Raw genomic sequence first — 23,825 nt, 5'->3', positions numbered from 1 at the left:
AATGTGTTTGTGTTGAGTTTAAGAATAATCAATATGGCCGGGCGCGGTGGCTCACGCCTGTAATCCCAGCACTTTGGGAGGCCGAGGCGGGCGGATCACAAGGTCAGGAGATCGAGACCATGGTGAAACCCCGTCTCTACTAAAAATAGAAAAAATTAGCCGGGCGCAGTGGCGGGCGCCTGTAGTCCCAGCTACTCGGGAGGCTGAGGCAGGAGAATGGCGTGAACCCGGGAGGCGGAGCTTGCAGTGAGCTGAGATTGCGCCACTGCACTCCAGCCTGGGCGACAGAGCGAGACTCCGTCTCAAAAAAAAAAAAAAAAAAAAAAAAAAAAAGAATAATCAATATACATTTGGTATTCTGAGTATTTGTATTAACAGAAGCTGTTGACCTAGTTGGGATATCTAATAGATTGGTCTTGCTATTCCAATTTAAAATGTATAATTGAGTAATTTATTTTGACTTGTGATTTAAGTTGAAAAGGAAATTAGAGATTTTAATAAGTTTACCTGTACAGTGCTCACTAGGAGGTGGTAACTTTTCTATAATTTTGCATGTATTACTGGGAAAAAATGTGTTTCAACAAAAAGCTCTGTATTGACTAGAGCACACCTTTCCAAGTTTCTCAGTCTGATTCTATGGGAATTATTTTACAACTTTCTAGATTGTACATAATTGTAGCAATACAAAACAATTTTGTCTACAGATTGTAAATTCTGTCCCGTATGGAAGAGCTTCTGTGAACTTCCCTCCCTGACTGGGGAAGAAGCTAGTTTGGCCTCCATCTGCATAGTCACTCTGATATTCCTAATCTATAAATATGTCTAGTTTGTGGGTTATCCTTTAAACTAGTTGTAATATCTTACAAGGTTCTTCATTATGGTGGGTTAAAGCATCCCCCCAAAATTCATATCTGCCTGGAACCACAGAATGTGACTTTACTTGGAAATACGATCTTCGTAGATGTAATGAGTTAAGTTGAGGCCATAGAGAATGAGGGTGGGCCTAAAACCAATAATTGGAATGATGCAGGGAATGCCATGGATTGCCAGCAGTAACCAGCCCCTAGGAAGAACTAGAAAGGATTTATCCCAGGAGTCTTCAGAGGAAGCATGTGCCCTGCCTCATCAAGGTATTCCTTGATTTCCAACTTTTAGCTTCCAGAACTGTGAGAGAGTAAATTTCTGTTGTTTTAAGCCACCCAGTTTGTGGTACTTTGTTATGGCAACCTTAGGCAACTCATATACACTCATCAGTGAGTTAATTAAAATCTTTAACATGTGTTCAATTTATAGGTGTATGAGAGTTACAATTTTACCTTTCTTTGAAAATTATCCATTGACAGTATTAACTCATTCATACCACCCAGGAATCTGGTGAGTCAGGGACTATTATTACCTTTTTTTAATAGATGGAGAAACTGAGGCCCAGAGGAATTAAGCAATGTTTCCAAAAGCATATTTAGGAAATAGCGACCAAGGCATTCAACCCAGAGGATCTCACTCCAGAGCTTGGCTGTCTAAAAACGTAGGATTCTTGGTACTTATAAAGTTTAACATAATAGATGCTTTTAAATTTTCTAAGGATTGGGAAAGTTTCATCAAGCATTCAAGTACTTTAAAACAAAATACATTAAATTTGTTTTCATTTATTTATTTTATTAAACTATATGAGAAATCAGTTATTAAAATATTATTAAACGATAAAATAGTCCTCAAAGTAATTGTTATGATTAGATTTCCAAATAAAATAATAAATACATAGAAAACTCAATAAAGAACTAGGTTTTACATTTATTTCTTTAACAAACCAATTATTAATTTACAAAGGCAGCTACCCCCATTAACTGTTTTGTGTGTGTGTGTGCATAGAAACTGCTCCTAAAGACATCAGAATTCACCTCGACTTGTACTGAGTTATGAAGGGAGTAGTAACAAATTTTATTGTCCATTAATATGTTATCCCAAGTGAATAAATCAAACCCCTTCAGCTTTCAGGTCAGAATTCTTCAAAGCTTTTGGAACACCATGTCTCCACCTTCCACCTGCTCCCCTGAAACTTCTTACACTCAACTCCTACTGGTTCTTCAGGAGGTAGCTCAAAGCCTTCCCTGAACCCCAGTTTAGGTAAGTATCCCTCATCCCTACTAAGAGCACACTCAAGCACACTTACACAATTATAACTCTGTGTACAATTATAACTCTGTGTTTATGTAATTATTTGATTAATATGGAGCTCCCATACTATGCAGGGATGTAAGATCCCTGCAGACAGGGACATGTTGGTGGTGTTCTCCATGAAATCCAGAGTGTGACACAGTGTCTGCGATATAGTCAGTCCTTAGTAAAGATTTGGAGAATGAAGGAAATGATGAGCAATGTAGAGTGCATATGGCCCCTCTTCAGTGGGGAATTCCCCATCGTGCGGAATATTAGAAGGACCCAGTCCTGTGTCTCCTACTTCAGACACCAAAAGTGGGCAGGTGATCTCCTTCCTCTTCCTACCTACAGCCAGTCAATCAAATGCTCCCATACAGGATACCACTCTCTGGTAGGATATTTAAAGAGACAGGGACGGTTGGGAAATTATTGATGGCAGTACATAGACGGTCTGGCAGCTACAAAACTGGAGATGTCCAGTGGCTGTGGTTTCTATATTGCCCACAGAATTGTCCTAAACAGATGATTCACTGTAGCTCCAGTTCCTTGCCCACCGTAGGCCTTGGCCTATTTTCAAAGCCTGGTCCTGCAGTAATTCTGTAAATTACATGTTGTTCTTTCAAAAAAATTTTTTTCTTCCTTAACCTAAACAGAGTGGGTTTTCTATTACTTATTACCAGAAACCTTGACTGATTTAAATATATATATATATCTGAATATATATATCTGTCTATATATACACATATAGGTATATAGATATATTCCTTCTCTCTATATATTCTCTCATATATATATGATGGACAAATTTTATTGTCTATTATTATGTTCATCTCAAGTGAATAAATCAAACCCCTTTAACATTCAGGTCAGAATTCTTCACTTCTCTTAGAACACTGTTTCATATGTATGGGAGAGGAGAGAGAGAATGGAAGAGAATAATTCACAGAGCCTGGCTATATGAACTGAAGTCACCTTATATGTGTGGGGCTGTGTTTGGGGAGCATGTGGGTGTGGAAGCAGAGGGCTTCTCTTTAGGTTGGAAACAATTGTTATTCAGATTACAACCACTGATTGTGACTAAAACCATTGTGAAATATACAAAACATCCACATTTCCTTAAGTGTGGAACAAAGATGACTTGGAGATACATGAGATTATTTTAGGTGGAGTGCCCACCTGGCATCAAATAACAGTGAATCACACAGTGAGAGAGGAATTCCTTTTTTTATTGTCTTTCCATCCTTTTGATACTACCAAGGACACCATGCCAGATTGTTATCTCTTTAATACTTATTAACACTTATTTCCCTTCCTTTTTAACAAAGACAAGGCAGCTGTAAACTCAGTGTATTCACAGACAATAGTCTGTAGCTAGAATTTAATTATATTTTTGTTTGTGTTGTCTTTAGTTTTCTGGTTACCTTTTATTTGTACCAAGTCATGCTAATTTTCCACTTGTAACCTTTCTAAATAAATTTCAGTTAGAGAAGTGAGTCAACTTAAAAATACTGAGTAAATAACAGCACAGATGGAACACAGGGTACAAATGCCAAAGATGATGAATGATTGTCTTCAGTTTAGTAAACACTGGGAGAGTCCATCAATTAGAGCCACAGATGCAGAATGCAAATGAGTAAAAACAGAACCTGAAAACAACAGCTCCTTCAGAAACATATCTGAAGGCACACAAATGGATAAACCCAAGACCACAGATGGCAGTGGGGTTGGAGAAGGCAGATGTGGCAATTACTGTCATAATGAAACTGAAAGCAAGTAGGTTAAAAGAACATAGTAAGGCATGTCAGCACTTTCTTGAGGAAGAATCCGCACAAATACATAGAATCGTTCAGAATGGTTGTCAAATCCTTTCTACCTCCTTATTCAGAGAAGGAAGGATCTTCTCATGCACAGGGGCAACAAATGGCAACTTTCTGAGTAAGAGAAGGTGATGGGTCAATCTTGTTATCCTTGCTTTTGAGATAATATGATCTATAATTATATGCCAACACTTATATTTTTAATTTTATTCTCTTGCTTCATTTAAGTTTCCTTAAATCAGTAATTTTCAATTGAAGAGAGTTATTTTTTTCAAACTACCTACACATCAAAGATTCTAGAATGTTCCACTGGTGGTGGGGAAAGTAGGCATTCCAGCTCTCCCTCACCTTCCGCTCAGGTAAAGCATCATACCCTTCTGGAGGGGAGGAGTGAGGAAAAGATACAGCATCACTTCTTCAGTGACAGCCACAGTCCGTAACTGCCTCCCCTCCATCCATAAGAGCACGGGGCTGGGATATGGATAGTAGAGCAAGAGAGCTGTTTACTTCGGAACAATAATCTATGAGTAGAAGATAAGGTTTAGAAAGAGTTGTTCTCAGCACCATGATAATTTGTAAAATGTCTAAGAAGTGGTTATACAGCATCTTGATGAAGGTTGCAGAAGTAATGCGAATAACTCTCTAAGAACAAAATACCAGACATTTTAAACCAGTGTAAACTCTTCAAAAATTTTAAAAAGAGGTACGCTCTGAATAATATAAAACTTGTGAGACAGAACATGTCTCAGTGGTAGATTCTGTATAATTTAAGTGGATTCCAAAAAGAGGTCACCACCCAGAATGGCTTTTTAATGACAAAAACTTAGTTTATTTCAGCCAGGAATACCTTCTATAACTTAGATCTTTCTTGTCTAGAAAGATCTAGACACAGATCTAACTGGATCTAACTTACCTTAACTGGATTTAACCAGCCTAGGTTGTTTTACTATGCTTTCTTTCTGTTCTATTTATAACCAAAGATCTAGATCTTTCTTGTCAAGAAAGACTAATTTAGTCTTTCTTGTCCTCCTTCCCTCTCTTCCACTCTCTCTTTCTTCCTTCCCTTCTTCTTTCCTTTCCCTGCTAACCTCCTGCTTTCTGAGTTCTTTTATCTGATGAATAGCCTCTGAGGTTATCAGTGGGTTTATTGAATGTGACTTGTTTTCAGACTTTTTTCTCCGAAGCCTATGACCATCAGGGGAAAACTGGTATGGTGAGACACACTTTTCATCTGAGAGTGGTGGCTTCAGGGTGCAGGCTCCATAGTTGATGATATGATATTTCAAATCCTGACTTTACCACTTACAAGCTGTGCAATATTGAGCAAATTACTTCATTTTATTTTTGTGTCTCAATGTCCTCATTTATAAAATGAGGATAATAGCATCACCTACTTAATTGGATTTGGTGAGGATTCATTGGGTGACTTCATGCAAAGTGCTGAGAACAGGACCCGCCCCCCCCATAAGTAAACACAATATAATTGCTAGCTTTACACATTTTACTTCTCTTATATGCTTTTCTTCAACAGAAGAGTTCTACCGCACCCAAACGATTTAAAAATCATTTTTCTACTGTTGCAGATGGTTGTAGCCATTGTTCAAAGGAGACTACCATATTGTTTTACCCATACTTTTCATCACGTTTCTCTTTTCCATCTCAGAATTACTTTATTCTTCAGAACATACTACCTCCCTCTCCATTATTCTCAAGGTCAGATCCTCCTTGCCACTGTCTTTATCCAATTACTTCTTGTGATTCAGTGCCTTCCCTCAGACTATTTTCATCAGCAACATGTCGTCACCTAGAAAGCACCTAGTTGAACCTTCTCTGTTACTCAGAAGGAAATTTGGCTGCTTCCAAATCAGTCATCTTACACAATTTCACGGTTAGTAAAGAAGGTCTGAAGAGAATGCTGGTTTCCTGACTCCTGTTCCATTGCTCATTCTCTATCACCCGTTCTTTCTCAACTTTTGGTGGAATTTTAAACAGGATGTCTACTAGTTCCTTTTCACTGTCAGAGCCACAACTCTCTTCAATGACTAATTTCTGCCACTGTTAAAGAAGTCTCTGAAGAAGTGATGTCTTTGGATTTATTTCTCTCCAACACACAGTGGACATTCAGAGACCTGGCATATTCATTTGTTCATTTATTCACATAAGCTTTGTGTGTGTGTGTGTGTCTGAGTAGTTCCAGGGTTTCAGGAATTCAGGGTTGAATGACAGTATCTCTATGTTGCAGAAGCTTGTGTCCTGCTTGGGTGGGCATGCAAATAAATAACAAGTTACAAGAAAGCAGACAATGTCTAAGGACTAGGGTTAGGTTCATGCACAGAACACTTTTGGGAAGTGGGTATAGCTCACCCAGCCTAAAGGTCATGGGTCAGGAGAAGCTTCCTGCAGGGTTGATCCAGAATCTGGATCTGGGAGTAGGCATTAGCCAGGTGAAGCAATGGGGAAAATGTGCTTTAGGCAGAGGGGACAGAATGTGGGAAAAAAGGCAAGGGCAGCTGTAACAGCAGGGACCTTTGGGGAAGCGCCAGAAGTTCTTCTCAGCAGGAGGGGGAAGTTAGAGAAATTAGGAGCAATGAGGTTGGAAAGACTTGACTAGGTCTTGAAAGATCTAGTAGGCTGCACAAAAGAATTTTATTCTAGAGGTGACAAGCAACCCGTGTAGAGGTGTAATCAAGAGGCTATTAAACCTTTTACACATTTTATTCTGTGGTGGCAGCATGGAGAATGACCACCACACTGTTTGGAGGTTATTGAACTAATTAATTCAGGTGTGCTGAGAAACTATGATATCTCAGAGCACAGAAATACATCTCTGTGCTGAAATATTCATCTACTGTTAAATAGTCTTCATGAGCTAAATTCTTGAGGAAATCTAGAGGTGCAGCTTTCTCATTTCTTTTCATCTATCAACATTTTCTTTAATAACCTGCACTTCCTTACCTTAACTGGATTTAACCAGCCTAGGTTGTTTTACTATGCTTGCTTTCTGTTCTATTTATAACCAATCAAGAGAGACTTTATTCCCTTGGATTTGTCTACAGTTTCAATGATTACTGATTTAAATTGCTGTTAAGAAACAGGTTGTGTGTGCATAATCTTATTTAACATCAGGTTTCTAATTTGGTAACATTTAACATGCAGATAAATGCACTATACTTTTATGAAATTTCATTTCTTTATACCTCTATCATGCCCATCACAAAGCAGGGTTCTGGACGCACTAGTTCACTGACAGTTCACATTTGAGTAAGTAACTTATAGATACTGTATAGGCAGTTCATTTTAAAAAGGGCCACTGATTAAACTTTTGTCAACAATTTAATGAATCAGCAGAACTGCTAAGATAATCTTCCATCTAGAGAAACAAAAAGGAGAAATACATATTTTTGCAATTTTTATTACCCAAGATAAGATCAAAAAGGTCAGTTCCTGAAATGCCATTATCCTTATTAATTCAAATGAGACAGATTCAACCAGGGTTAGGCAAAGTACCCAATAGCAGCATGTTGGAAAGAACAGCTCTCACTGTCATTGTACATCAAAGTTTTGTAACCTTTTCCTGTGTTAGGAATGAGGATGTCAACAATGATACCTTCCCAAGTGTGGGCGATTAAGTTTTTAGCACACACACACATCTACACACACACACACAGACACACACACACACACACACACACACACACACACAACTTCAGGCTGTTCTTGAGCTGCTTTTGTGCACTTCGGGCCACCTTCGCAGGTGCCCTTGGTCTCTAGGTCCGACCCTCATCTCTCCCGGGTACTCACAGAGTCTGCGTACTGGGCGGTAGGCTGGGGATGCGTTGAATATCCTTGCAGGTGACTCTGAAGTCCTCCTCCTGTTGACACTCGCAGGGTGGAGACGAACACCCCTTTCCGCCCAGGTCCCTGGGCAGGACGAGCAGCAGCACCAGCTGCAGCAAGTCGGTCGGCCTCATTTTCCACGGGACCCGGGGCTATTTCTCCACCCTCCGAAATCGCCTCATTCTCAGCTCTCAGCACCTCGGGTTACCCCAGGCCAAAGGAGACCCGGGAGCGGGAGGTGGAAAGAGGGAGGGCTCCAAGGGGCTGTGACCTCACCACTGTAGAGGAGGCTGGAGAAGGGGGAAAAGAGGCACTTGAGTTCTCCGCTTCCCTAGGCAACCTCGACCCAAACAAGCCTGCTTGCTTCACTTTCCTTGGCTGGACCCACGCAGTCCGCTCCGTCTGTTCCCTGACACCCAACACCAGTCCTGGCTGTCCCCTCTGTTTTCCAGCCCGCACCCTCCCGCCCCGCGCCCCTCCCATTAGTTCTCTCCAAAGCCTAGTTTAGATTCCCCCTTCTTTCCTCGTCTTTAAATCCAAGGAGCCACCTTCCCTCGCGAGTAGCCTTCTAGACACCCTGTCTGCCTCGGACCCACTCGCACGCACTCCTTATCCAGAGAAAGTCCTCGCGGAGTGGACTGTCCCCGGGCGGACCAATGTCCTGCCGAACTTCAGCTCCTCCTGGCCACAGACACCTCTGCTGAGAGTCAGAGACGGGCACGCAGCCGTGGCCAGCCCGCGGTGCGGTCGAAGCCGTCGCCCTGCACCCCTGGAGGATTCTCGCTGCTCCCCAACTCCAGCTGCCACTCTCATGCTGGAGTCGACCGGCAGCGGCTGCCTCACACTGCAGCCCGCGGCTCCGCGAGGCAATTCAGTAACTGGACTTTGGGGCCATCTGCTGGGAAGAATCGGGAATGGCAGAAATAGTCCAGGTTCCCTGAATGGGTCCAGTATGGAAATTCTGGTCGACCTGGGAATTTTATTGAGCCGTATTCCCCCTGGAAGATGGGAAGAAAAATAATACTTATGTGGCATACTCACTGTTCTTCGCACAGCAGCCAAAAAGATCATTACAAACATAAATCAGATTGTGCCTATTTCCTTATTAAATGTCTTCAATCACTTATTCCTCTTGGGATAAAAGGAATGTCACTTCCCTCTATACTGCATAATTCCTTTTACATGAACTTGGTTAGGACAGGAAGGAAAAAGCTGTGGTTATGGAAATCAGAATAAAAGTCAAGAAAGATTGAGTAGAAAAAGACAGAAGGGAACACACAGGGTTTCCATATCTTAATTAGGCTAGAGGTTAAGTGGATGTATACGTTTATCAAAATTCATTAAACTGTATCAGAATAAAGGTTAAGAAAGATTGACTAGAAAAAGACAGGAGGGAACACACATGGTTTCCATATCCTAATTAGGGTGGAGGTTAAGTGGATGTATACATTTATCAAAATTCATTAAACTGTACGCTTAAAATATGTGTATTCCAAATTTTACGGAAGCTTTATTCATAACCACTAAACAAACCAAATGTCTCACGACTAGATAATGGATAAAGAAACTCTGATACCTCCACATTGGAATACTATTCTGCAATAAAAATGAATGAACTGCTGATACAACATACACAAATCTTTCTTTCTTTCTTCCTTCCTTCCTTCCTTCCTTCCTTCCTCTCTCTCTCTCTCTTTCTTTCTTTCTTTTTCTTTCTTGAGACGGATTCTTGCTCCTTCCTTCCTTCCTTCCTTCCTTCCTTCCTTCCTTCCTTCCTTCCTTCCTTCCTTCCTTCCTCTCTCTCTCTCTTTCTCTCTTTCTTTCTCTTTCTTTTTCTTTCTTGAGACGGAGTCTTGCTCTGTCGCCCAGGCTGGAGTGCAGTGGCGTGATCTCTGTTCACTGCAATCTCTGCTTCCCGGGTTCAAGCGATTCTCCTGCCTCAGCCTCCTGAGTAGCTGGGATTACAGGTATGCGTCACCACGCCCGGCTAATTTTTTTGTAATTTTAGTGGAGACGGGGTTTCACTTTGTTAGTCAGGATGGTCTCGATCTCCTGACCTCGTGATCCGCCTGCCTCGGCCTCCCAAAGTGCTAGGATTACAGGCTTGAGCCACCGCACCCGGCCTTTTTTTTTTTTTTAATCACCATGGTATTGTTATGGAATAAATCTTAAATGCATAACGTTAAGTGAAAGAAGCCAAACTCAAAATATTATGTATTTATATGTAATTATTCCTATTAATGATTCATTTATATAACATTCTCAAAAAGGCAAAACTATGGGAACAGGAAAAAGATCAGTGGTTGCAAAGACCTGGGGTACGGCTGACTACAAATGAACACCAGATAATTTTATGGGTAATAAAACTGTTTTAAATCTTGCTTGTGGTGATGGTTCCATGGTAGTTTGTTAGTGTGGTGAATCATAGTGATTGATTTTTGAATGTTCAACCCACCTTGTATTACAGGGATAAATCTCACTTGATCATGATCTATTTATCTTTTTTTAAAAATTTTTTTTATTTTTTTAGAAGAGCCTCGCCCTGTCGCCCAGGCTGGAGTGCAACAGCAGGATCTTGGCTTAACTGCCGCCTCCGCCTCCCGGACTCAAGTGGTTCTCCTGCCTCAGCCTCCCAAGTAGCAGAGATTACAGGTGCCCGCCACCACTTCCGGCTAATTTTTTGAATCTTTAGTAGAGACAGGGTTTCACCATATTGGCCAGGGTGGTCTCAAACTCCTGACCTCGTGATCCGCCCACCTCAGCCTCCCAAAGTGCTGGGACTACAGGCGTGAGCCACCATGCCCAGCCCTATCATCTTTTCAATATACTCTTTCATTGGATTTGCTAAAATTCTGTATAAAAGTTTTTACACAGAGGTTCACGAGGGATAGTAGTCTGTTATTTTCTTTTCTGTAACTTCTTTGTCAAATTTTGGTATGAGTGCAATGAATTCTTCCATCACAGAATAAGTTGGGAAATATTCCTTCCTCTTTAAATTTCTATAGGAGTTTGTGTAGAACTGACATTATTCATATTATTCCTTTCTTTCTTGTTTGGTAGAATTCACCAGTGAAGCTGTTGGAACCTTGCATTTTCCTTACTGGAAGGTTTTTAACTATAAATCCAATTTCTAAACATAGATTTAGGGCTATTCAAGTCATATAATTCTTCTTGAGGTAGCCTGGGCAGTTTGTGTCATATAATGAATTTGTCTATTTCATCTAAATTGTTGAATTTATTGGCATAAGTTTGTTCATAATATTCTCTTATCCTCTTATATTTATATAATCTATTCTAATGTCAACTCTGTCATACCTGATATGATAATTTGTATCTTCTTTTTTCTCCTAAGTACTTTGTGCAGAGGTTTATCAATTTGATTCATATTCTTAAAGAAGCAAATTTTTGTTTCGTAGATTATTATTTTTTCATGTTCGATGTCATTGATACATGCTCTGATCTTTATTATTTTATTACTGTGCTTACTTGGGGTTTAATTTGCTCTTCTTTTCTTTACTTCTTAAGGTGAGGTTTCTTAAGACTGAGGTCACTGATTTGAGGCCATTTTTCTTTTATAATATTGTATGTGTGTAGTGCTGTAGACTTTCCCTATACCACTTTAGAGACATATCACGGGCTTTGATATCTTGTAATTTCATTTTTACTCAGTTTAAAATACTTTTTAATTTTTCTTTTAGATTTCTTCCTTGATTCCTTAGAAGCATGTTATTTAGTTTCCAAATATTTGATGAATTCTCAGATATTCTGTTATTAATTTCTAAATTAATTCTATTATACACAGGGAAAATCATTTGTATTACTTGAACACTTTTAAATTTAGTGAGACTCATTTTATGATTCAGAATATGGTCAATCTTGGTAAAATGTTCAGTGTGTACTTGAAAAAAAAATATGTGATCAGCTTTTGTGGAGTTGTGTGTTCTACAAATGTCATTAGGTCAAGTTGTTCATAGTATTGCTTAAGCCTTTTGTATTTTTGCTAATTTTAAAGTCTACTTGTTTTATCAATTGTTGAGATATGGGTACTGACATTTTTTACTACAATTGGGGATTTGCTTTTTTTCCCCCTCATTGCATTTCTGTAAGGTTTTTCTTCATGCAATTTGAAGTTCATGTATTTTGAAGTTCTATTATTAGGTAAATACGTGTTTAGGACTATTATTTTCTTGTTCCCTTCATTCTTATTAAATGGTCTTCTTTATACCTTGTGACATCCTTTGCTCTTCAATCTACTTTTCTGTTATTGGTAGAGCCAATCCAGCCTTCTTTTGATCAGCGTTATCATGGTATGGTTTTTTTCATACTTTAACCTCTTTGAGTTTTTATATTTAATGTGCAGTTCTTATAAAACAGCATAGAGTTGGGTCTTGCTTTCAGTCTCACCATCTCTGCCTTTCATTTGGATTGTATAGATCATTTACATTTAATGTCATTATTCACATTAGGTTTAAGTGGATAATCTTGCTATTAGTTTTCCATTTTCTCCATTGTTATTTGATCCAATTCTCCTTTTATTTTAAACACATGTTTGGATTAATTAAGGAATTTTTACGATTCCATTTTATCTTCTTTGCTGAATCTTAGGTATAACTCTTGTTATTATACTCATTGCTTTAAGGTTTATAGCATGTATGTTTAAGTTATCATAGTCTACATTCAGTTGATATTATGCCAATTTATACATGGTTTAAAAGAACCCTTCAGCACTATACTTGTTGAATGCTTGTTTATACTCCATTTCTCCTCTCCTGCCTAACTTTTATGCTTCTGTTGCCATACATTGTACTCATACATAGGTTATAAATCCCATAATAGTGTTATTATCTTTTAAAGGGATTCAAATAATAAGACCGTTACCCCTTCTGGTCTTTCTCATTCCTTAGTATTGATTCATATTTTCCACTGCTGTCACTTTCCTTTTGCTTGAATGATATTCATTAATTTTTTTTTCATACATATCTGCTGGTTATAAATTATTTCAGCTTTTCTGTGTCTGAAAAAGTATTAATTTTGTCTTCTTTTTTAAAAAAGGATATCATTTCTGGGTATAGAATCATAGATTGACATTATTTTTAACTTTCACTACTTTAAAAACGTTGCTTCATTTTCTTGTTGCTTGCATTGTTTACAAGGACAAATCTCATGTCAAAGTTTTCTTTGCTCCTTTATAATCTGCTTTTTTTTTCTTACTCAGGCTGCTTTTCAGATTTTGTCACTGGTTGAGAGCAATTTGACTGTAATGTGCCTTGATGTACTTTTCTTCAAGTTTCCTGTGCTTGGTGTATTTTGAGATTCTTGGATTTGTGTGTTTATGGTTTTCGTCAAACTTGGAAAAATTTTAGCCATTGTTTCTCCATTTCTGCATATATGCCTTTTCCCCCTCATCACTTTCCTCTCCTTTGAGCATTCCAATTATTGCACTTATTAGGCTAACTGAAATTGTCTCACAAAGACAATATTGATGCTTTTCTCAGTAAGAAATTATTTTTCTTTTTGTCTTTGATTATGGATAGTTTCTTTTGCTATATCTTCAAATTCAGTATTCTTTTTTGTCCTCCCATAATATTTACTTTGCCACTAATCCCATCCCATGTATTTTTTATTTCATAAATTGGATTTCCATCTCCAGAAGTTCAGTTTGTGGCTTTTTTCATATTTTCCATGTCTCTTTGTATAATACTTTTTGACTATCTAAAACACAATAATTGCCTTGATATCTATATTAGTTTCCTAGGGCTGCTGTAACAAAGTACCACAAACTTGATGGCTTAAAACAAGATAAATTAATTTGTTCACAGTTCTGGAGGCTAGAAGTCTAAAGTTAAGGTATTGGTGTGGCATATTTCCTCTGAGAGTCCTGTGGGTGGATGTTTCCTTGACTGTTCCTAGCTTCTAGTGGTTGCCGGGAATCCTTGACTTCCTTTGGATTATATCACTGCAATCTCTCCTCTGTCATCATCAGGCATTCTCTTTGTGTGTCTCTGTGTCCAAATTTCCCTCTTCCTATAAGGACATCAGTCGTTGTATTTGGGTCCATGCTAATCCATTATAACCCCAACTTAATTTAAATATCGTTAAAGATGTTATTCCCAAATAAGGTCACATTCACAGATACTGGGCATTAGAATTTCAAGATATCTTTCTGGGGTACAAAACTCAATGTACAACCGTGTCCTTGTTTGATAATTTGAATATACACACACACACACACACACACACACATATATATATATATTTGTCAATTCTGGGTCAGCTTAGATTGGTTGATTTTTCTCCTGAAAATGGGTTGCATTTTTCTGTTTCTTTACATGCCTGATAATTTTTGTTTGGATGGCAGATATTGTAAATATTACCCATTTTGGGCACTGGAATTTTTGCATTCATGTAAATATTCTTGAGATTTGTTGTCAGATGTAAATTACTTTGAAAGAATGTGGGATTTGTGGACCTCGGTTTTGAGCTTTATTAGGTGGGACTAGCAAAACATATAATCTAGGGCTAATTATTCTCATTCCCTAGGCAAGACCCTTCTGATTACTCTACCCAGTGGTCCATGAATTATGAGGTACTTCAGATCTGGCTGGTGGGAAGAGTCACTATTCCTGGTCCCCTGTGAGCAACAGACAATTTTACCTCCAATCTTGCTAGTTGCTTTTTTCTCCAGCCTCATTTTTTTCACGTGTGTGTAAGGATTAGTGCTCTACTAAATCTTCCATGGAGACCCTTTATAGTTTTCTCTCTACATCCTGTAGTTTGTCCTGCAAACTCTACCTACCTGCATCTTCCCAACCTCTCAGCTTTGTCTCCCCAATATAAAGAACCCACTGGGCTCTGCCTGGGTTCCCTCTCCTTGCACCATGACCTGGAAACTCTCTCAGGGCAGTAAGTTATGGCAATCATAAGGCTTGCTTTATTTGTTTCCTGTCTTTCAGGGATCATGGTCCTTCTTGGTATGATAACCACTGCCTTGAAAAGCATTGCTTCATATATCTCGCCTGTTTTTTTGGTATAATTCTGGTGGGAGGGTAAATCTGGTCTCTTGTTACTCCACTTTTGCTGGAAACAAAAGTGGTACGCTGAAATCCATAATATTTTACATCAAGATTTAGGCAGCATGAAATTGGCTTAGTGGCAATTATAATGTAGGCAAAAACTCTTGTGCCTACAGTTTCAGTTCAGCAAATTGGAACATGCCTTAGGGCTAACCATGTTCTAACAGTCTGCTCAACAAATTGCTCAGCAAATTGCTATGACAATTAATAAGACAATTTTCTTTCTTTAGCATAACCTTTAAAATGGGGCAAATAAACACATGAGACGAGATGATGATCAATCTTTGTGATCAGGTTAAAGAGAAAAGTGCACTCAGGTCCCTTAAACACACACACAAAATCCTTTCAAATGTAATGAATGAGAATGGCTATAGAACACTACTTTTTCCTTCTCATAGAGGAATTATTAGCATGGTTCAAGTATTAGAAAGTGGTGTTAGGCAATTTATACCTCTGTGTGTTTTATCTTTTTTCAAAAAGTACCCATTAAAGTGAAGCATTCTATTAGCTCCATTCCAGAACCTCTTTATTGATTAGCTATATTGCTTAACTACAGAAATGTTTTGCAATTTTGGTTTAGTACATTACTAGTGGCTCACTTTGACCTAAATGCATATAAATTGCTGTGTTTTCTATCTGTGATGCTCTTAGCAGTGATAATTATCTATAATTAGTAAGTGTGTGGCTGAAAAGAACTTCATGGGATCAACAGACCTTCAGCACAATGAATGGCTAAAGATGATTCTTTGAGTAGTAGGCAATATTATCCTTGCAATATCTTTTTTATCTTGACTCTTCTTAGACTTGAAGGTAACTTGCAAACTTGATATAGAAAGAGTCAACAACAATTTATGATTGTTTTCTGTCTATGTAAAGGGAGTGAATTTCACCACTGACTTGACGGAGAGAGAATTTTGAGTAGTTCCATTTAGTCCCACCTAATCAAGATTTGGGGCATTTCCCTTTTACTTACCTACGACATCATACTTGGTGTCTTCTGTCTTATGACTTATAACTGTGCAGTGATACTACAAGGGAGCCTGACCATCTGTGTTGGCTCGAGGGAACAAAGCAAAATCCAATGATGTAGGTGGTCATCACTTGTGCTGGACAGTCACCAAGAACAATGCAGGCTACTTTTGAAGTAACATCCTCCTCTGATGCCTATGGGCAAAACAGGTAGGTTCAAGCTGTAAATAGCACTTGCTTGAGTGGAGGCTGGGCACTCTGTCAACATAGGCTTTCTCCCTACACCTGGAGGTCTGCCTCCCCAACCTCCTATTCCTCCCTTTCCAGGACCCCCTTCTTCTCTGTTCTCACATTCCCAGTCAGGAATCTCTTTTCTTTTGCGGGGAATCTCTTTTCTTTTGTCCATGGTATTTCTTTCCAAATCATTCGTTTATAGCATGACTCCTTTGTGACAGCAGGGTTGGCTTCATGGGTTTGTGACCTGTGCAATCACTCAGCGCCCTGTATTCAGCAAGGCCCAGTGCTTAGTTTAATGCTGTGTTGTTGCCATTTTGACATTTTAATCAGTTTTGCAAAAGGGCTTAACATATTCATTTTTCACAGAGTCCTACAACAAATTACACAGCCTGTGCTATCTGAGAATGTTTGTGTTTAATACTCATAAGCCAGGAAGAAAATGAAGTATTTTCTTCTTCTTTTTCTTCCTCAACTCCTCTCCCTTTCTGCTTTCTGTGGTCACATCCCATTTCTAAGGCCATAAGTGCAGAACAACGTAGCTGACAGAAATGGAGATAAGGGGAGAGCCACGGTGAAAAAAAAATAAACATCTGAGGAAACTTTCGGTATTTCAAATATAGTTTTGTGTCACATGGACATAGTGTGCTGTTGTATTAGTCCATTCTCACACTGCTATAAAGAACCACCTGAGACTGTGTAATTTATGAAGAAAAGAGGTTTAATTGACTCATAGTTCCATAGGCTGTACACAAAGCATGGTTAGCGAGGCCTCAGGAAACTTCCAATCATGGTGCTTCGAAGGGTGAAGAGGAAGCAAGCACCTTTTTCACATGGTAGAGTGGGAGAAAGGGAGAGTGAAGGGGGAAGTGCTACACACTTTCAAACAACAGTTCTTGTGATAACTCATTATTATGAGAACAGCAAGGGGGAAATCCACTGCTGTGATCCAATCACCTCCCACCAGGTCCCACCCCCAACATTAGGGATTGCAATTCCATGTGATATTTGGGTGGGGACACGGAACCAAATCATATCAGCTGTTGTTGTTTCATAGTTGTATAAATTTGGAAGTTATTGGTGAAATACAACTTCTGTCCCTTCTCCTTGAAACAGCACTACCTCTGTCTGCCACCCCCAGCTTCTTACATAAGAGCTGTTTTCCCTTCTCTACATTTATTCATTCTAGATGAGTTGGGTTAGGATGCTCAGGTCAATGACTAGCCCCATTCCAGAACCCTTTTATTGACTAGCTCATCTAGGCATTTAATGTTTTGTATGGTTCAAAAGTGTTTCTGATGAAACTGCTCAAGAAACTATATCTAGAATTAGCATCTTGGATCTTACAGGCTGGTGATCTCATTAATGTAACCTTAGTCGAGGCTCTTTAGATTTCAATCAACAGAACGAATCTTAGGCTTCAAAAGGGAAATCATCACAAGGCAACAAGGTATTAATACATTCTTTGTTCTAGAACAAAATAATAGAGTACCAATATTCATGGAACTAACATTTTTAGGATGTCATAGTATTTGTCAGCTTACATATAAGGGCAGCTTACATTCAATAATGCTTACCATGAATTAGACACTAGGCTTAGTGCTTTACACACATTAATTTATTTTATCCCCCAAACAACGACACACGAAGTACTATTTTTACTGTCCACATTTAGAAGAGGAAGAAATGAAGACACAGAGTGATTAAGTAACTTGTGTGAAGTAACATTGCTGATAGGTACTATAATGAACTTGGATCCAAGTGGTTTGGGTCCAGAATCTGTGCATTTAACCACCTCCAGTTGCCTCTAGTGTATCGTGAAAAAACAAGTACAGGAAATACAAGCAGGAATAACAAGACTTGAATCCAGGAACTTGGAAGTTGTCAGGAACTGGGGCTGTATTCTCTTGGGCTTATTTCCTCGTAGTTGTGTAGTTTATTTCCTCTCACTGCTTTACTCACTTCTCTCTGTCTCTGCAGATTAGCATTATCAGCTGCTTCTTGAACACAGGTGAAGATGGTCACCTCTCTGTGGCGGCCTCAGCTCTTACCTGTACATCAAGACTATTCTAGCAACAAATTGGGAGCTTGAGTCCCCATTTTCAATTCTCAAAGGATAAAGAGCCCAATTGGCTCAAATGGTCTCAGGTGTCTGTCTACTGTTTGTCTAATAAGCCACGGTGAGACAGGTAGGGGCTTTGTATAATATAAACAAGGCCATGGGGGCCCAACACTGTGGGTAGAATCATTTCTAGTTAAGGGGTGATGTGGGTGAGGCATATCAAAAATATCTCCCGCAGCTACCTCAATCCAGGTATTATGTAATGAGAAGATCATTGATGACACTAATCCTGAATAGGTACAATTTTGGGGAAGACATGTTGAAACCTTAACCCCCAACGTTACTGTTTTTGAAAATGGGGACTTTAAGGAGGTAGTTAAGGTTAAATTAGTCTATAGTATGAAGTTCTAATTCAATATAACAGGTGTTGTTATAAGAAGAGAAACCATGTATGTGCTCATACAGGGAAAAGCCTATTTGAGGATGCAGAGAAAAAATGGAAGCCAAAGACAGAGACCTTAGGAGAACCTGAACTTGCTGACACCTTGATCTCGGACTTGCAGCCTTCAGAACCGTGAGAAACAAATTTTTGTTGTTTAAGTCACCCATTCTGTGGTATTTAATCAAATCCCTAGTAAACAAATACATAATGTAACCTCTGTGTGCCCCTACTTATAATACATGGTTTGCAAAAGAAGCGTACTGCAAATGATACTTGTATTAGTTCATTTTCACCCTGCTATGAAGAACTATCTGTGACTGGGTAATTTATAAGGGAAAATGGTTTAATTGACTCACAGTTCTGCATGGCTAGCGAAGCCTCAGGAAACTTACAATCATGGCAGAAGGGGTAGCAAACACATCCTTCTTCACATGATGACACGAGAGAGAAGTGGGCAAAAGCCTCTTATAAAACCATCAGCTCTCCTGAGAACTCACTATCATGAGAACAGCATGGGGGATCTGCCCCATGATCTAATCATCCCTCACAAGATTCCTCCCCCGACATGTGGGGATTACAATTCAAGATGAGATTTGGGTGGGGACACACAGCCAGACCATATCAATACACTTTGTAGGTTTCTCCAAATCTAAGCTCAGATGATTCTGCTTAAGTATGGTATTGTGTTTGTATAATGTGTGTTGGCCATATTGATTAAAAGTAATACATATCTTTGAGAGTTATGAGACAATTTCAGGTAAAATCTATTTTGTTGGCTTTAACTCATTTTGTCTATTTTGTTAAGACACAAAAAACGAAGATTCAGTGATGTGACTTAACTACTTTTTTTTTTTTTTTTTTGAGATGGAGTCTCGTTCTGTCACCAAGGTTGGAGTGCAGTGGCACGATCTCAGCTCACTGCAACCTCTGCCTCCCGGGTTCAAATGATTCTCCTGCGTCAGCCTCCCGAGTAGCTGGGATTACAGGTGCCCACCACCAAACCCGGTTAATTTTTGTATTTTTAGTAGCGACGAAGTTTCGCCATGCTGGCTAGGCTAGTCTCGAACTCCTGACCTCACGTGATCTGCTCACCTTGGCATCCCAAAGTGCTGGGATTACAGGCTTGAGTCAGCGCCCCCGCCCTGACTTCACTACATTTTTTTTGGGATGCCATATCTGTTGACCAAGAGCACACCATAGCTGACAAACAGCTGCTATGAATTTAATAACATATTTAAGCATTTCTTGATCAAAATGAACTAAAACAAACAAAAAAAACCTGATTTTTAACCCTTTGGTGCCAGTTGTGTCCTGTGATGTTTATTTGGTTAATATCACTTTGAAAAATAAAGCCTCTATAATAGAATCCAATTCTCTAAATATCGTTGAACCAGGGAGGAAAAGCTGTGGACTATCAGTTTTTATTAATGTAGCTCAGGATTACATTAGCTCTTTTGGCAGACATTTCTCCTGCGGTTGATCTGATTATCACTCCTTCAGAAAGTTTCTCTTTTATGTCTTTCCATAGAAACCTATGCAGTATTCTATTACACAGAGATTTGTAGTCATTTATTAGTCTTTTTCTCTCACATGGCTCTGAGCAATTTGAAAGCAAGGTCTATGTTGTTTATTTATTTTCACTGCACCTTCAGTGTCTAAAACAACGTCTGGATCCTGGAAATATCCAGCATACATTTGCTGAATTATTTGAATGAATAGAATTGTTTTAAAAGTTAAAATGTTAACAAATAAACAGTTATTATTATGCCTCTGCATGCGTATGGGGCAATTTTATGGCTGTTCTGAATTATCTTAAACTCTGTCCGGTGGAGTGTATTCTTGAGGAACAATTTCAACTAAGCAGCTTGAAACTGCAAATGCATAGGAGGTCTTTAGAAGAATTATTTTATGTTCAAACCAATATGAGATAGTTTTATGTCTCAGTGTTGGCTAGACAAAAATATTCGAATAATTCGACTCTATCAAATTTATGTGCTAATTATTTATGACTGCCTGTTGCGGGGGAGGGGTAAGGAGGGACGTAAGGAGAGAAAGGTGGAGAGAGAAAAAGAGACAGAGAGGGGGATATGAACGGAGAAGGGCAAGTGAGGAAAGGGTGAGAAGAAAGATGAAAATTTAAAAAAAGGTTAGGTCCCTTTGAAGGGCTAATAGAGGAGACCAACTGGGAAATGGAGTATAGAGCACAGAATTATTACTTTAAGGAACGCTTGTTATTAAACATTATCTAGCTCTTCTTCACGTAGCCAGGAAAGCTTTCACAGATCAGGTAATACTTGAGTTTAGCCTCAAAGAAGGAAGGGGAAGTGGTCTTTTTGGCGGAGAAGAAGGGCAATTTACATGACTAATTTGTTACTTCTTAGTTTTTCCAAAGTTCAGTTTTTTTATTGAGGTTTTCATTCTCTTCGTGACTGAAACAACTCCCCTGAGTGGAAAACATTTCTTTTATGTTCTAGAGTGAGGGGATGACACCTAGACTGAAGTAGCAGCAGTATGAGCTGACAGCCTCACATCTACTTTCGGTGTGCCGGGAATGAGCCATAGGCTCTTAGGCAAGTCCCTTCCTCTTTCCAGGCCAAGCAGGTTGGACTACATAATCTTCTCTGTTCCCGTCCGGTTCTAAGAATTTGTGAGTCTTTGGAACAATATACTGGACGCTGGTATTAAGGGGATTTTTACATTTCAGTGCTAGAAATTGTCCTTCCCTGTCCTCCCACCGCTCCCTTGCCCTTTTTCTACCACTTCCCCATCTTACCGTAGTCCTCGGGGACTCCTTTTGTTCCCCAGGGAGTAAAATTACAGTCAAGGTTAAGGAAGCATTTTAATTCACTTTCTATCTGGAGTTTGCCTCCTACAAAGGAGGCTCGTCCTTTAAAAAAAAAAATAGAGCAGGGCAAGAGGGCGCGGCCGAGGGATCAGGCTTCTTTTCCGGGAAAGTTACCCGAAGGCCAGCTGTATGTCATCCTGGGATTTGTAGTTCCTTTTCCGGACCCTCTCCCTTGGTAACTCCTTGATGGTGAGGCCGAGATGGACTACAACTCCCAGAGGGCCAAGCGGCGGCAGCGGGGTCCTGTACTCTCGCTGTGGCTGGGCGGCTAGTTCAAGTTGCCATAGCTGCGAGTCTGGGGAGAGCAGAGTCGGTTGAGTCGCTGCGTTTGGTCAGTTGCACCTTCTGGGTCACTGGTAGCCGCGGGAGCCGGGTGGGGCCTAGGCGATGATCCGGCATTAAGGAGCTGGGGTCATCCTCCGTCTCAGGTACCTGCGCCCACCTCCCCCTTGCCCTTTTTCGACCACTTCCCCGTCTTACTGTAGACGTTTTAGTCCCGCTTCCCCTCGTCCTAGGGGTGGGGACCTCGGAGCGGCGCGGGATCTGGGGTGGGGCAGTGGATGGGTGGAGTGTGTGCAGAGGTGAGGGGAGACGGCGCGCCTGTCATCCCAAGGCCTCCCTCCCTCGGCAGGGGTGTCCGCGGTCAGGTCCTGGCCAGGTTATCCAGCGAATCTGGACTGCATTGTCCTTCCTTTGGGAGCAGCTTGCTGTACCGCTAGCATCTGTGAAGCTTTAAGGGACAGGAGATTGGACTCATTCGGTAGGTCCTTTAGAGAACCGTCTGACATTTGCTTGCCTGTCCTGCTATGGAACTTATTATTATTATTTTTTTTAAATACCTGTTTTGTAGTCACAAAAAGCTTGCTACTCTCGGGAACGCTGTATTAGTGAGCTCTTTTTCCCGTGCCATCATGGGAATTGCCCCAGCCTTAGCTGTTAGCTGTGCCTTAATTGAATTATTTCGTGAAAATACCTGACATTGAATCCCAGCTGCATCTTTTATTGGTTTGATGGAGCCAATCTGTTATGTAGGCGTCTGGTAAAACTCTGCCATTAATTGCAGCATTGATTTGAGTATTATGTAAAGTATCTAGCACAGTGCCTGGCGCCCTGCAAGTGCTCAGCATTTGTTGTTTATTTTTATTAATTATGCAGATTAGTGTTGTCAAATACAAATACAGTGTGAGCCACACAAGTGAATTTAAATGTTTAGTACCAACATTAAAAAAGTAAAAAGAAACTGGTGAAAATAATTGTAATAGTTAATTAGCACAATACAGAAAAATGTTTTCAATGGAGTAATATTGAAATTTTTATTTCAATATATATACTTTTTGAGATCTATATATACAATATATACATCTTATATATATTTTATTTCAATATATATACTTGAGTATATATATACAATATATATATTTATTATACTTATTGAGATTTTTACTTTTTTTTTTTTTTTTTGAGATGTAATCTGGCTCTGTTGCCCAGGCTAGACTGTAGTGGCGCAATCTGGGCTCACTGCAACCTCCATCTCCTGGGTTCAAGTGAGTCTCCTGTCTCAGCCTGCGCAGTAGCTCGCCACCATGCCTGTCTATACATTAAAAAAAAAATATTTTAAGTCTTCAAAATCTGGTGTGTATTTTACATGTATAGCATATGTCAGTTTGACCTGGCTAGAGCTAGAGCTCAGTAGTCATGTGTCTAGTGACTACTGTACTGGACAGCACAGAGATAAGGTTAAAACTTCGGCAGTTTCACATTGGCATACATAAATTTGGTTGTGCCTATGACTCATGGGTTATGGTGACTGTTTTGTTAGAAGAGTGAAGTGTGCAGTGTACGTATGTTCTCTCAGCATATCTTGTCTGCCATTGCATAACCTGAGTCTCTTTGAACTGTTTCTTGACAGTTTTATTTTGATTAGCTTTTTCAGAATACCTTTTTTTTTTTCCTTGAAATGGTTTATAGATGTATTCCCAGATCTACCTTTTATGTAGACAACTCCCAGTTCTCTGGATCACTTCCTGTGGATTCTTAGAGATTGCTTCGAAAGCAGTCACAAATAATTGAAAACATTTCTATCCATAGCTCTTTCCTACAACCAAAGGCATTTTACTTTTATTTATTTAATTGTAGCACTGAGTATGGGAAGAACTGGACAGCTTGTAAAATATTTCCTTTAGGAGTGTTAGACTGGCTTAGAAGTACCATTGGGTCACCACACTCAGAAGTAACATGTTAACTGTGTTACCTGACTTAGTTACCAACTTTTAGACATGCTCATGGCGTAGTACTTTTGGCTAGACTTGGGCTGCGGTTCACACTGGAGCATGAACTCTCTGGCAAGCCCCAGGGATGACCAGGCATGGATGGAAGTCGCCAGTGACAA

At 39.6% G+C, this 23,825-nt stretch overlaps 2 protein-coding genes across 10 annotated transcripts in view; one reads left to right on the top strand and one right to left on the bottom strand.

Annotated features, from left to right (window-relative positions):
• TSHR (thyroid stimulating hormone receptor) overlaps positions 1-21,689 on the bottom strand; it is a 191,953-nt gene extending 170,264 nt beyond the window's left edge. For both annotated transcript variants that reach the window (XM_037984341.2, XM_073011229.1), the window contains exons 1-4: positions 21,365-21,689; positions 15,858-16,048; positions 8,418-8,809; positions 7,776-8,101 (exon numbers count right to left, since the gene is read on the bottom strand). In XM_037984341.2, coding sequence (XP_037840269.2) covers positions 7,776-7,945 — 170 coding nt within the window. In that variant the 5' untranslated portion in view covers positions 7,946-8,101; positions 8,418-8,809; positions 15,858-16,048; positions 21,365-21,689. The remainder of the gene's footprint in view (positions 1-7,775; positions 8,102-8,417; positions 8,810-15,857; positions 16,049-21,364) is intronic.
• Positions 21,690-21,700: 11 nt separating this feature from the next.
• CEP128 (centrosomal protein 128) overlaps positions 21,701-23,825 on the top strand; it is a 442,691-nt gene continuing 440,566 nt past the window's right edge. For 5 of the 8 annotated variants that reach the window (XM_037984338.2, XM_073011227.1, XM_007987482.3 and 2 more), the window contains exon 1: positions 21,720-21,864. The gene's annotated coding sequence lies outside the window, so the exon portion shown is untranslated. Of the gene's footprint in view, positions 21,865-22,067; positions 22,197-23,825 lie in introns of all 8 variants that reach the window. The other 3 variants (XM_037984336.2, XM_073011225.1, XM_037984339.2) reach the window with 3 other exon arrangements.

Source organism: Chlorocebus sabaeus, chromosome 24 (genome assembly GCF_047675955.1).
Source record: "Chlorocebus sabaeus isolate Y175 chromosome 24, mChlSab1.0.hap1, whole genome shotgun sequence".
NCBI lineage: Eukaryota > Metazoa > Chordata > Mammalia > Primates > Cercopithecidae > Chlorocebus > Chlorocebus sabaeus.
Note: the sequence above shows the minus strand (reverse complement) of the source record. Positions and strands in the feature narration are given on the sequence as shown.